We start from the raw sequence: 15,494 nt of genomic DNA on the forward strand, positions 1-15,494 counted from the left end.
CTGACCACTAATGCACCTTTGCCACAGATCTAAATTCAGTTCCACATCCCATCCAACCTAATCATCCTACATCCCACCTCCAAAACAATAGAAGCAGACTAACTGGCTACTCCATTCATTAAAAGTGCAGTTGCATCAAGATCAATGGTAATACAATCGTTTAGGATCTGAAATACACATAATTGTTTGTGACAGTCCAAATGAAATTTCACACCACTTGTAGCTGTTCATTTATTGAACCTAGATTTCATAATACATTGTGGATTAAATAGTTTAAAACCATTTGAAATTACTTAAATTCACATAATATTGAAAACAGTCTTGCAATTTTATTCTTTGGACCAAAGTGAAAAAAAATTTAAGCATTTTCCCCCCTAAGGTGAGACATTTTCTCTGAGACATTTTCTCATACTACAGATAATATCAAGGGGAAAATGGCTTCAGGTGTGTTAATGATATGAAGAAATGCATGAGTAAGAGAAAATCACGAGTCAGGTCTCTAAAAGGGCAGGAGATAAAACTCACTCCTAGAGAAAATGGTTTACGGAGAACACTACCTAGACAATGTGTAGCACTGTCTGAGGCTACAGCCCACCTTGCTCTCCGCAGTGCCAAAGGGCAAACAAACAAGAATGGGGAGCATTCATACGCTACCTAACAATGTGATCACAAACTGTCAGGCAAAAAATCCTCTGCGTTGCACAGAATTTTTATGGCAACGCACCCACTCAAATAAACCTACTGAATATCTGAACACCTTATCAGAAATATTTCCACTTCCAAGTCCAATTCATAAGAGACCTGCTGTAAATTCCAGGTTGATCTGTTAAAATAGTGCGGTTTTTACAGTCTGGGTGAAGTTTTTATACAAATAACAAAGTTGAGAGACAAACACAGTGGCAAACAGGAAAGTTAATTGTGGCTAACTGAGCGACTCACAAGTTCCTTCAGGAAGACATTCAGTCATCTAAACTGGAAAGGGAGGGGTCCTGACTCGCAAGGGAATCATCAGACATAGCTCACCTCACAATAGGGTTCTGAGCTATGACGTCAAGTAAGCAGTGTCACTGCTTTTCCAAGGAAGTCAAGACTTCTTAGGCAAATACCCTGCTGCTATACCATTTTCTTTGTCGATGATCTTTCCTACAACAACCAAAGAAAAGTCCTCTATCTTTTCTGAGCTCTAACATATTTGTTCTGCTTCTGTTTTACCTGAGTCTATTTAGGTATTTTAAAAAATCTTCTAATGAGAAAAGTATACATGACAAGGAAAACTATAAAGCAGCAGGGTCTAAGCTCAGCAACCCTTCTGAGAGATAGTCAGTCCCGATGACTTTGTAATTTCCATAGTTGTGAAGATCTGTTTAAAAAAAAAAAAAGAAAGAAAACAAGGTATGGGTATTATTGGTATTTTAACTCAAAGAATATAAATTACATTTGTTTTGTCTCTCAAAAAATACCTGCTGGCAACAGTTAAAGCAATTATTATATTTTTAGTATTTATCAACTAGCTTTTTAGACCATTTTTAAAACATGCATGGAGGTCAGTACGATATTCTTTTGTTTCTCTTACCTCACCACAGGTAGGATGGATGCCAATAGTATCATCAAGCAACTGCTTGGTGAGGCCACATTTCATCGCAGCTGCAAAGCCCTGGGTAACCTCACCAGCATTAGGGCCAAGAACATGAAATCCTATCACCCGGTTCTTTATGAAAAACAAAATAAAAAAAGCCCCAGGTTAAAAGTCTGAACAGCAATGCCTTAACCATGATTTCAAAGCTGGAGTGTATCTAAAGCTTCTACTACAGAGCAATAATCCTATTTTGGAACTGTGTCTAGGACATTATCATGAAACGGAGCTGCTGTAAGAATCAGTTAAATGAGGCAGTAAATGCACATCTAGAGTTAATTTGCTCTCAAATTTACCAGAACAAGCAATTTAACAACTGCATGAAGGAGTTCATTAGTATGATGTAAATTTTAGAATTATGCTCAAGTGCTACTAAACATCAACATAACAAATCAGAATTAAAGTCCAACATCAGAATATTCCTAAGAGGCTGATATTACAGTAAATTCAGGGTGTTATTGGCCAAGGCTCCTGATATAAAATACACAGAGCTCAAAGCACAGGCTCCAGCAGAATTTTACCTAATTCTCCATCCAGGTGTTTGGAGGCCACAGGTGTAGTTGTATACAAAGACTCTACAACCTGCTCTCAGGAAATTTTCGAGTGAAAGTGTTGTTAACTTTCAGGCTACTTTTCTTTTGGTTATTCTCAGATTCCATTCATCCATTACTAAATTAGATGACTAAATACTCACTACTAAACTAGATTCCTAAACGCCAAATGTGTACAACAGACAGAGAAAGATATAAAGGTGGGCAAAGTAGGACAGCTCTTGCTGAAATCTAGGCTGGGCTGCATTGTGGTGATATGTTTAAATGATCCATCTTGTCATACAGAAGTCTATTTAACATATAGATAACATAGCATGCTGTTATAACATAAAATGTCAAGCATTCAACTGGACTGCAAACTCCTGAAAGATGGGGACTGTTCTTTTTTCCTTTTTAGAATTAGATACAATCTGTGAAAATCTTGGCAACTGGCTACAGAAACTCAAGAATTTTTGTGACTTTAAAAAAAAAAAGGGAAATGGCAGAAATCCTATGTTCCATTCCCAGCTCTGCTCCTGACTAGAGGCATCAGCTGAGTCAAGATCCTTTAACTCTCTGGCCCTCCTTGATAAAAAGACAGAATTAGATATCTCAAAGGGCCCTTTGGCCTTTCGCTCCTAAGCCAGAACAATTCACTTTAAAATGAAGGGTCATGAGACAAATTATGAAGTACCCACTGTGTGCCTTCAGTGCTTTCACAACAAAAGAAGGCCCTGAAGGAGTCTTTTTTCAGAGTGGTCAGAATCCACAAAGAGTGCCTTTTAAAGCATGGTGCCCCAGAGATAATGCCATTTGGACATGACTGTTTGGAAGGGATCATTTGCATCCCTTCATTAGAACTGTGCTCCTTAAAAAAGAAAAAAAAAAAAAAACTGAAATTATAGAAAACGAACATTTGTAATGCTTTAGTATGGCATTTACCCTATTTCTGGCATTCCACTGATTCCAGAGGAAACTGAGGCAGAGAGAAGGTTAAGTGACTTGCCTAAGCATCACAGAGCTACTAAGTTTCGAGATTCAGTGTTCTAAACACTGGGCCACTGAGGTCTTTGTTAAACAGAAATTAATTTCCTGATCTTGAAGCAGCGTTCTTTAGTGGATATGGAAAAAGGAGGATGTGGAGCATAAATGAAAATGCATGTCACATAAAAATGCAAGGTATTGCAATACACCTTATATTATAAAAGAATATAAAGATATAAAATGCAAACATAATAAAACTTTTTTTTACATGGAAAATGATAAATTGACTACACGTTTGGCAAAGCAAGTTCTCCCCAGCAATATAATGGTCATGCAATTATACTCAATTTTCATCACTTGTTACTACAAATACCTACTAAAGAGGAGTTTTTATACTGAAAATATAAAATGGAGCCAGTAAAGGCCAGTATTGACATTTATCTAGGACTTCCTTCTATCTTCTCCTTTACCTGACAATGAGTCTTATTACTGAAATTATAAGTAACCTTTAAATCAACTCTCAAAAAGCCTGAACTTCCTATTATGCCTTATTTACCATCTTTTAACTATCCAACAATCACAAAACAATGGCGAATCTGGTCATACAAGACTATCACAGCAAAAAGGCTCTAAGAAAATTGAGAAAGCTGTCAGACACTAGCTGGAGATGTCTAGTGTTTAATGACCCCTTTGTTTTACCTGTAAAGAGGAAGCAGGGTTTGGAGAGGAAATTGTTGAGGATGCATTGCTAATTAATGACTACCTTGTATTCTCTGGCAGTGTGGGCAAAGGGAAGGAATCCCAGAGATAAAGTGGTGGTGGCCAGGGTAAACCAGGAACACAAGCTCAAATTATACTCCCTTCCTAGTCCATCAATTAGGGACTCATTTCCTATTTTAACCTTCAAATGCCATCAAGGGAAGGCTAAACTTTATATATGCTTCAGTATAAATCATTTCGATCAGATAAGCAGATTTCCAAGCCCCAATATTCCACAAATCTATGAGCTCATTATTTATATAGGACAGCACGCCAAGAAGGAGAATTTTGATTGGCATAGAAAAGGAGGAAAGGAGGACAGGCCTAAGAAAGAAATTACGGCCAGAGGGCAATGTGAGGAAACTGCATAGGAATCAGGAGCTGTTCAGAGGAGTAAGGTGTTAAGACAAAAACCAATTTTGCAATTTTGCCTACATAGCATTTTTGCCTGGGGGCCTGGAAGCACCTGGTATGTACCAACGCCAGTTAAAATGTCAGGACGAGTTTGGAAATTGCAAGTCTCACCTTCTCCCAATTTATTCTGGACTTCCCAATCCAGACTAGTCTAGTCCTGCCTCTCTAGTCAAACAGGTATCTTTCCATCCAATACCCACCCATCCCTGAGAAACTCGACTAGCCTCCTTTCCCTTTACCATTAGAATGACATAGATCAAATGAGGGTCTGTTATCTTATGCGCTCTACGGGAACTAGCAAGTTTAAAAAAAAATTAAAGATCAGAACCCAATAAAATACACTACACCGGAAAATACGAACACAATTTCTATTTCACCTTCGTGATTCAGATGGCATTTCATAATGTTGCAGGGTCTCAGGACCATCATCAACAAAATTCTTTGTCATCATACTGAAGACACACACCAGTGTCAGGCAGAAGAGAACTCTGATTAATGAGTGCCATAGCACTTAGTGTCTAAACTGATCATTGAGCAGGTATCACATGCCATCTTGTAGTTGCAGTTATCTTGTACACAAGTCTCCACAAGACAGTGACTGGGGGCCCTTCTCTGTATCTCCAATGTCTGCAGAGTAGGTGGCTCCATAAATATTTGTTCATGAAAGTGTTAACAGTTTCCTGTGACTTTACTATTATGAATACAGGCAAAGAAGCAGGTAAAACTACTGCAAGAGAAGAACTTAATATGAAACAAATCTCTGTTCTTTTTAGATTCCAAATGTTCTCCTTCAGAAGATTAGGAATCTTCACTTTTGTACCTTGTGCAAATGAGACCCTTTTCAAAGTTCTTCTGTAAGAACAAAAATTTACTTAAAAACAAAATCCAAAGCCACAAGTGATATTAGCTGATGACTGAACTTCTAAAGATTATGTCTAATTTTAAAATGCAAGTTAGAACACCTTTAAAATTAAAACAATTACAAGCATATGATATTATTAAGCATCAATTATATAACTTGTCATTTTCTCAATCAGCCAGATAAACATTAATTGGATAATTATCTAAATAATAATGTGCTTTGCAATCAAATCTCTTTGCAGTTCATCACCAAAATTCAGATTTCATGAATGAAAGTTACTCTCTCAAGGTTTTTATTAATTCATTTCCACTTCTAATACATACATTGTCACGTTTATTGCAAATTATCTTTCCAAAACAAGTATTGTCTTCTCTGCCAGCTACTGTCCATTCAAGAGGCCAGAAAAAGGTATGATATACCTAGAAGAGAATTGGTAGAAAAATTTTACTGTGGCAGAAAATGATTTACTGAAATTCAATTTTCTTGTAAATCTCCAAGAAAAACAAGATTCTTTGGGGGAAAAAAAAAGTGTTATAAGTTTAAATCCCAGAATCTGAATCGCTTAACTTGTGATTTAGGCCCGCATCCCTCCTGAAATTACAGATTCACAATTTTGCAGACTTTTGTATTTTTGGTTTCTTACATTAGTATGAATACATTCAAAGAATATTAGATTTGAAAATAAGGTTAGGAAAAGTAGAGGAAAGTAATTGCATTTTTAATATATCCAGTGGCTCAGATATAATTAAAATTCTTCACATCATATTCCAACCCCTAACCTACAAATATTAAGGCACATATATGGTGGGCACAGTCAACGACCATTAGTTCTGTAGAGCCTTCAAAAAACCCAAATTTTCTCTCAGCAAAACTGTCAGTTGTTCACTAAGAGTTAACACTGATTGAAAGAAAGAAGTTGGGATATTAGGGAAGAGGGAAGACATCAGTCAGTTCACTTCCCATCTTTAGTTAGTCTTCCAAACAGCCATTTCAGAAACATAAACCCACTATGGGTTGGTGAGCAGATGCAGCCTGTACAGAAATAAACAAGAGGTGATGCGTTGATCTTATTCTGACCACTTGAGGGACATGCAATTAAACTGGTAAACCAAGAATGAGAGTTTCATTTTGATGGCAAAATCTTTTGGGGTAGAAATCTGAGATTAATACGAGCACTGAGTATCAGAGTTGAATGACTAGAAAACATACTTACATATACAATGTATTCATTTATATACTGCATTTAGTCATTGTTACAAAAGATTCTTAAAAATAACTATTAATAGGAGAATCCTTTCAGAAAAGTTATGTTTTACAGAGAAAAAAAATGAGAGGGGACTGACCTGTGTAGCAAACCTTACAAACTTCGAACCTTTCAGAACCCCAGACTTGAGGCACCCACTCTCTACAAAGGCAAACCTGCTCTTGGGGTATTGCTAGACAAACTCATCTTTCCCATGCCTACATTTTTACCTTCCTGTTCCTCTTTTAATTTCCAAAAGCTTAAAAGCTAAGTTAAGTATGGAATAGCTACTATCAAAATTTCTAAGACCCAGTTAAAATTCCATCACAATAAACTTAGTTCACTTAATGAATATAAATACAAATCATATCCTCTAAAAAAGGGGTCTCCAAATGGGGGTGCAGAAGACAATCTATTAGGAAGTGGAAAGAAGTAGGTAGATGCTAGAATAAGACCCTACTGGAAGAGCAATGAGAATCCTTTCTACAGGCCAGCAGTTAGAGAATGACCCTAGCTTTACACATCTTCCATGTGAGTCAGTAAGGAGAAGGGTTTACAGATTCAGGGGGCTCCTATACCCAAGGGCACCTGTGCCATTCCCCCATGTAGTAGGAGATGGAGTCTGTTGGAAATGAATAATTACTCAATTCTCAAATTCATGGCTGAGGCAGGGAGATGGTAATGACAGAGCATTCTCAGTGTCAAGGAAGAGAGAGCCAAAAGTTCCACCACATAGGGACGGAACTTGGGGAAGCAATAGTATCCAAATGTACCAGGTTTTCCTTGAACACACCAAGCCCACCACTACTCCCCACCTGGGTTCACGTGCACAGATGTGGCAAAAGCGGAGAATAGACTCAGCCCACACAACAAAGAAATAAGATCAGGCACATACTTATGTACTTTTGTACTGTTAACAAATAATAAAAAACTATGTTAAATATTTTATGTCAGTGTCTTAAAATGTCTTTTTTAGACAAGCTTTACAATGACAATATAGTAAACAGTGGTACACACATAGGAGCTATAAATTATGGTAACCTCTAGTAGGACTGTGAGTTCAAAAATGTTCACTGAGAGGGGCACACCATTTTGAAAACCACTGCTGTAAACCTAATTCCACATCAACACCTATCCCCCCACCTCTCCCCTTACATCAAGTAAGTTTTAGTCCTCTCCACTAGCATTATAAAAATGACACTGTACCTCAACAACACTGGAGTCCAAATAACATGTCCTAGGAAGTGGCTAAAAATAATATACTTCGGTGGCTAGGTCGCCAGTAGTTCTCTACACCAGAAATTATCTTGTTGGATTTTTAAAAAAAGGTTTTTTTTAAAGTTTTGTCAGTCATATTCAAATATGCCCTTCCCTCTTCCCTACCCAGTGACGTTTCCTCAAAGAGAAAACAATTAAGCAAAATCAACCAATATAAGGACCACACGTCAGTGTGTGCCATATTCTACACCCAGCGTTCCCCAGCCCTCTAACAAGCAGAGGGAAGTATATTTCCATATCTCATTTGTGGGATAAAATTTGGTCATTATAAATTACAAAATGCCAAAATCACTTTTATTTACTCTGTAAATGCTGTGTATTTGAGGGAAGGGAGAGAAAAGAAGGAAATAAGTATTTACACAGCACCTACTATGTGCCAGACACCATGCGCCTAAGCACTTTACAATTATTATCTCATTTGATTCTCACAACACCCTGTGAGGTAAGTGCTATTATTATCCCCACTTTAAAGATGAGGAAACTGAGGCAAATAGAGGTTAAATGACTTTCCCAGGATAACACAGTTATTAAGTGCCTGAAGCTGAATGTAGATGTGAACTCAACTCTAGGCCCAGCACTATACCCCCTGCACCACGTAGATATCTACTTACTTATCTGTTATAGTAGGAAAAAACTCTTTGAGGGCAGGAACTGTTTAGTTTTTGTGTTGTGTCCAGAGTACTTCTCACAATCTGCAACACAGTAGGTGCTTTATAAATGTTTGTTGAAGTAAACTGGAAATATTTCCTGAATAGGGAACTGAGAGATTTAACTGCTCTTCTGTTACAACATCAAGCATTAATTACTCTCCAAGACTCCTGACCCGACAGACCTTTAGGAGAGCCCAAGTTCCTTAAGAATAGGGTATATGAATGTATGCAACATTACTGTGCTGTAAGAAATGGTAAAAGGGATAGTGCTGAGAAAGCTGGGAAGACCTTAAAGTACTGATGCTGAGTGACATGAGCAGAACCAGGAGGATGTCACAGAGTAGTAATACTGTGAAAACAAACACATTTGAAAGACTAAAGAACCCTGATCAACACAGCGATCAATTATGATTCCAGAGGAATAATGATGAAGAACATTTTTGGACATGAGTAATATGGGAATTTGTTTTGCTTAACTAGGCATATTTATCAATGGTTTTATTTTTCATTCTTTTTCCCCCAAGGTGGGAGGGAGGGAGAGAGAGAGAGAGAGGTGGGAGGAAGAGGAAAAAAAATCCTGTTAATTAAAAAAAAGTAAAATTTAATTTTAAAAAAGTCCTTCTTTTCATTTACTAAACAAAGGATGCCTTATTTGTAGCTCTTTTAGAAGGGGAATGTGACTTGTAGCAAAGCATTAATTATAATAAAACATTACAAAACAACAAAACATTTGGAAACCATTATGAGTTAAAATACAATGAGGAAGGGTGCTGGCTAATTATAAATGAGATGTCCTTCAAAAGCTAATGTAATTAGTCTTACCTCTATATTATCTTTTTTATATAATTCCATGGCTTGCTCTTCAGATAATCCACAGCAACCATATTCCAAAGGAGTAAACACTGTAGTTGGGACATTAATGTAATCACACTAAAAGATAAAACATACATTCCTTTATTTCATAATCCTTTAAACAGCAACAGAATCTATGTATAAGCATTTATGTTTTAAGCAAAAATATGATTTTAATTCAATTTAACAAATATTTATCTCAGTGCCTGCTATATATCTAACAACTCTGATCCATACTGTGAGGGATACAAGAGAAGCATATGATATGATCTCTGTCCTTTTCAGGAATGACAGTCTTAAAAATGGGATGAAATTTTAAAACATATTAAGATATAATTTGAAATATAGAAAAAAATCATGAGGGCAGACTCCCCAAATCCAACTTAGGATGAGGTAGCCTGCAGTTTCCCTTTTCTTAAATAAACCTCCTTTTTCATGGAAAATACAAATTCATGGTTATTATAAAGAAGACTTCTGGGGAAATAAATTACTTGAGAGTAAATTATTTTCAAGCACTTCAATCCATTACACTGATTTGCATAAAAATTGACAGATTAATAGCAAATTACCAGTCATTTTGAAGGAGGTTCTCTTAGGCCTTCTACTTGCCTGTTGAGTGTGTTGTGTGTACACATACAGTACACACACACACAAAATTGGGTTGTCCCCCAATTTACTGTAGGATAATTTCTGGGTTCTCAGCACTTAATTTATAGTTTAAAGTATTTTCCCTATCAAAAAGTTCCTCTACATTTGCAACAATTGCCAATAGGATATAGATGCTAGTGAAATAATTTCAGTCTAAAATGTTAACCCAAACTCAAAGCATTTTGATGTAAAAATATTAACCCAACCTCAGAGACCATATATGCACTTACCTTTTCTAACCGTCCCCCAAAAAGTCTTTGTGCCAACAGCTTTCCTGCTCGTATAGCAACTGGGGTAAGCTCTGGCTTATCCTCCAACACATCCCCAATAGCATAAACATAGGGCACATTGGTTTGTTCCTCATCATTTACTGGTATTTTTCCTGTCCTAAGTTTAAATGGATAAAATAAAAAAAAAATTATGATTGAGCTCATGTTAATGGAATAAAAACATATATTGTACTTTATATATTAATTAGGCACTTCACACATCCCATCTTCTTGGCAATCTTCCCACAAAGAGTTTAATGCCCATTAGGCACTAACAAGAATGGAAATTACATTTCCTAAGCCACCTGCCTACCTCTGAGTATACCAACTCCCCAGCCAATAAACCCCAAATGGGAAGGGGGTTGGGGGGGGGCCAGAAGGAGAAAAAGATAATAGAAAATGAACTAAATTGGTCCCCTATCCACAGGAACAGGGTGTCTGAATCTGGCCCCACAAACAAAACCCCTGACTGGTTAGCTTTCTAGTCCCAAAAAGAAGAGACACCAGCATCATCCACAGTATCTCTTGTCAGATATTAGCCATACACAATAACTTCAAATGACTCAAGCTTTTCTATATACAGCCTCAACAAATGCTGATTCATTGATTATCCAACTAAATGGTACCTCAATCATACTTCCAATATTTCCAGGACTATCTTTAGACTCTCCCTACAGTCTGTACCCGAGAATCATCTTGACCATATAGGATCCCATCACATCACAACTGGATTACTGCTTGGGTATCTCCTATAAACCATTATTAGTAGGTAATTGTACTTCCATAACTGCTTTAATATGCAAGACTATAGAATAATAAACACCCGAAGCGCTCAGTAAAGGCTTAGTGCCTATAAAAGTATAATGATTATCAGTAATGATGTGATAACATCATGTTTTTTGAAAGACAAACTTAAAAGATTAACATTTCATGGCAATTTCACACCTTACTAGTTAAGTGCTAATTTCCAAGTAGCTATCTGTAATGAAAATGTGTTTTGTGCCAGTAAAATATCAATAAGGTCATATACACTTACTTCTCATTGATTTTGACACCAATCTTCTCCAAGCCAATTTTCCTTGTACAGGAGTCTCGACCAATGGCTAACAAAACCTATATATTAGATAGATATAATAACCACTATGTATAAAACAGATAGATTTTAAGTTATGTTCCATACCCTCTGTTACTCATTATCAATAGTTTCATTAGCTATTAAAGCTAATTTTCCCCTGAATAACTTGAGAACTCAGATTGTCAAGGCTGAGAATTCAAAGGTGCTGGCAAAGCAAAAATACGACATTGAGAATAAACTTTGCCTGGCCTGGATGTTTTGGTTATGATGTGTAAGCAACATCCAAATAGTTACTCAAAATAACATTTCATAAACACAGAAGGTAGGACAGAAAGAAACACAGACAAGTACAACAGTTAACAACAAGGTGAACTTAGGATATACTTCACAAGAAAAGTAGGCTGTCCATAACAGATATCTGCAATTTCACATATAATCCATTTGTGTTCTTCTGGGAGTAAGGAAATGATGATTTTATTTGGTGTTTAAGTTCGGAATAAAAATATGTTTAAGAAATATTTCATGCTAATAGCTGAGTTAGCAATATCTGCTTTACCTCTCTAATGAATTTAAACCTCTTTAGTTTACAAGACTATTACATTTTAAAATCATTCAAATAATTGTTTAACCAAAACACAAGACTGCATCTTATGGCCCAAAAAATAAATTCTTACTGTTAAATAAGGAAATAGGAAGAGAAAGAAAAGAAGGGGATGGGAAGAAGCAGGAGGAGGCATGGGGATAGAGATGTCGAATGGCACACATTAAACAGACCAAAATACAGAAACTTAAGTGATAGACTGTCCCTCTCTTTTCCTTGACTTTCAGCCTTTTTTCAATCCAAAATGTGGCTGCTAAAATTCTCTTCTTTTCTCTGACACTTTGAACAAATCACTTCCTTCCAAAAACGCTTCATTGTTATGTTAGGTTCTGTGTACCCACTGCCCTTCATAAGACTCAACCGATTCACAATTAATTTCAAGTCCTTCGACTAGTTGATTCCTACTATCTCTTCCTGTTCTTTTGTTCACTTTTTTAGCTTCAATCAAATAAACCTGCTCTCAAACCCACTTTATTTTCTTCACCGATTCTCTATGCCTTTGTCCATAGCAGCTCAATTTCCTTGAACAACCTTCTATTTCGTATCTGTCAGACCTACTATCTCTCCTCTAATTTGAAACTCTCGTCAGATCCTATTAACCCCAAGAATACTTCTTACGAAGTTCAGGAAACAGAAGAATGTTCATCCCAATCAAGTGGTCAAGCCACTGTTTTTCTCCACACCAAATGGGAATACCTGAAACTCCCAGAAGCAGGCTATTTATGTGATCACAACTGGGTACAAAGGGCCAAGAGGAGGTCTTCATCTCTATTATAATGTACACTTGTGATAAGGAAAGCCTTTTAAAAAATAATCTGTCATGTAAAACATATTCAAAGACATCTTCTAGGTCTTTAGGTGCAGCCTTTTGACTGAGTCCAAGTTTTACAGAACAAATGTTTTTACTAAGGGGATTTGTTTTGTGAAGTTTGGATTCAGGCACAGGGTGACACTTCAGGCCCTTGAGGGCCACGTGTGGCTTTGAAGCCGCAGGTTCCCCACCCATCATATCTGGCTTATAAATATTAACAGCACACAAGATTTTTCACTGGTTCTTTCCATGGTTCTTGATGCCACAGGGACAGCAACATCATTAACACTAAGACTGAGTGGCCTCAAGTCCTGATCTCAACACCAGACACATTTACCTATTTTAACAGAATTTGAGGGGGACCTCTCAGGGTGAAAATTCTTTCCACCAATGAGGATCAGCAACTTACCTATACATTATCACCTTGAGAGTTGCCTGGAACACTGAGAGGTTAAAGACCTTGCCTATAGTTACTGACTCCAAAGCCAACTTTCTAGCTACTAAGTCATTGCTGTCTCTCACAAATTATTACCCAGAATATATTCCTAGCCTGGATCTAACTTTTTTTTTTCAGACTCTTAACCCTGGAAAATGTACTGGGATATATTATATTGCAAACTTACTGTGTTATACTCTTCTTCAACAGTTTCTGACCCTTCTGTAGATCGGGCTACCACTTTCAGTCTTCCAGGCGTGCCTTCCTCTAACTGCTGAATCTAATAACAATAAATTGTATGTTTACACCAAAGAAAGCAGTAAATCCTCAATCAACATTATGTACAATTTTCAGCTTCCCAGAAGAATATCTGTGATGAAAAACTCTTTTCTTTGTTCTTATGAATTTAGATGGAAAATCTGCAGCTCCTATTCCCTATGAGATTTCCTCCCAGAAGGACTGGTTGATTTGAGGAGGGTAGGATAAGGAAAATGTTAAGGTACAGAAGGATTTTTTTTTTTTGAAAGGATGCCCAAACCCCACAAACTCACCTTCACAGGTATATATTTCCTGAGGAACTTTACACCATTCAGTTCCATGTAAGTCCCTATTTTCTCAGCTATTTCCTGATCAAAGCCACGAAGAAGGATGGACCGCACCATAACCGTGACATTTAACCCGATGCCAGCAAGGAATCCTGCACACTCCAGAGCAACATAAGAAGCCCCCACAACTAAAGTCTTTCCAGGGCAATAAGGCAGGGAAAAAAGATCATCACTAGATGGGGAAAAAACAAAACCATTTATACCTAAACAGAAACTAACTCATTCAAATTTTGATGAAATTTTCCCCTAATTATGAAGATAATACAATTTAAAGGTCCCCTTTCAGTTGTACCTTACCTAGTGATACAATATTCTTTATCTCCTGGGATTCCTAAATACCGGGGTCTTTCACCTGTTGCTATGACAAATTTCCCTGCAGTGTGAAAGGTTTCCTGTCCTTTCCTATTGGTTGCCTGGAAAAACAGAAGGTGAAACAACTGAAGGCAGTTATATTTTCCTGAAAGTATATATGTAATAAGACACCATCAGAAAGATTTATGTGCTTAATCACATGTAGTACCATACTACTACATGCACTACAAAGAGAATTTCAATGATATAGTCATACCCCCTACAAATTTACAACCTAAGCCAGCAAGCACGATATATGTATGTATATGCATATGTATACACACACACACATACACACACACACACACACTTCAAACAAATAGATAGCAGGATTATAGACTTAGAGATTTAAGAGTTGAAAGAGACCTTAGGGATATTGAAAATAATCTTGTATATAGCAGGCGCTCAATAAGGATTTGCTAAATGATTTTTGTATTAATTCAACACAAACATAAGAACATGCATATTAGAATGTGAACAAACAATTTAACTGGTTGGTATCAGGGCTTTGCTGGAACTAGCTCAAACCAAAAGTATTTACACCTTGGATATTAGCAAATGTTGCAAATCAGGACTTGATTTGTTTTGGCAATTATCTAGATTTAAAGTGATGGAGAAAATGTTAATAATACAAATTAAAATTAAAAGTGTGGCATGTGTACATTTTTCCTCCAGAGAGCTGGTTATTAAACATTTACCAGTACACCAGTATATAGTAAACTTGACAATATAGGTTAGCCAACGTAATGGTCTTAAAGGGGACCATTTAAATGGTCATCTCATAGGTGCTAATAACTAATGCCCACAAAACATTTTGAAGTCTTAAATCACAAGGTATCACTAATACAAACTATTTTCTCTTCAGCCCTTCTTTTAAATATCTTAACCCTTTGTAGTTTCCAAATAGAACATATACTGGTTATTTAAGACAGTAATCTAATTTAGAAGCAGAAACAAGACTAGGTTTTTTTAAAAATGAAATTCATTCAATTTACCAAAAGGACTCAAGACCCTAAGAGGCAAGGAGAAGAAAAATCTACATTCTGATTACAAAACAAGTCAAGCATGTGATAACAAATAACCAATTCATACTTAGAGCAATACATTTTAGTTAAAATAACCACACAGGCAAAAGCAAAGCAAAACAAGAGATAAAATGGAACCTGTACCTTTATTTTATGGTGTTCGATGAATTCGCCATAGGAATTGGCATATGTCACAGATTTCTCTCTCAAAGTCACCCTGTACCCCCAATTTAAAGAGCAAATATGGTTCTGAATCGCTTCTGTCATGGTCTCCCAGTTGTGCTTAACTACAAGCAAACAGCAAGACTGAGATTTAAAATCAAACTTAGTTTAATGATACCACTCATGACACACAAGGACAAACAAGTATAAGAAACTCCAAAGATGCTGAGGACAAAAGCCACCAGAAGAGCTCCAGTCTCTACCACTTCTGTACATCTGTACAACAACTTTCTACTCTAAAGAATT

General features: G+C 36.7%; 1 protein-coding gene across 2 annotated transcripts in view; it reads right to left on the minus strand.

The window, feature by feature from the left end:
• Window positions 1-217: 217 nt before the first annotated feature.
• The window catches only part of TXNRD3 (thioredoxin reductase 3), a 33,208-nt gene continuing 17,931 nt past the window's right edge, over window positions 218-15,494 (minus strand). For both annotated transcript variants that reach the window (XM_027863876.1, XM_027863877.1), the window contains 10 exons: window positions 15,171-15,313; window positions 13,948-14,063; window positions 13,597-13,822; window positions 13,233-13,325; window positions 11,159-11,235; window positions 10,084-10,240; window positions 9,176-9,283; window positions 5,506-5,601; window positions 1,574-1,708; window positions 218-1,360 (listed from right to left, as the gene is read on the minus strand). In XM_027863876.1, coding sequence (XP_027719677.1) covers window positions 1,298-1,360; window positions 1,574-1,708; window positions 5,506-5,601; window positions 9,176-9,283; window positions 10,084-10,240; window positions 11,159-11,235; window positions 13,233-13,325; window positions 13,597-13,822; window positions 13,948-14,063; window positions 15,171-15,313 — 1,214 coding nt within the window. In that variant the 3' untranslated portion in view covers window positions 218-1,297. The remainder of the gene's footprint in view (window positions 1,361-1,573; window positions 1,709-5,505; window positions 5,602-9,175; window positions 9,284-10,083; window positions 10,241-11,158; window positions 11,236-13,232; window positions 13,326-13,596; window positions 13,823-13,947; window positions 14,064-15,170; window positions 15,314-15,494) is intronic.

Source organism: Vombatus ursinus, unplaced genomic scaffold, assembly GCF_900497805.2.
Source record: "Vombatus ursinus unplaced genomic scaffold, bare-nosed wombat genome assembly UNPS02014773.1, whole genome shotgun sequence".
NCBI classification, from domain to species: domain Eukaryota; kingdom Metazoa; phylum Chordata; class Mammalia; order Diprotodontia; family Vombatidae; genus Vombatus; species Vombatus ursinus.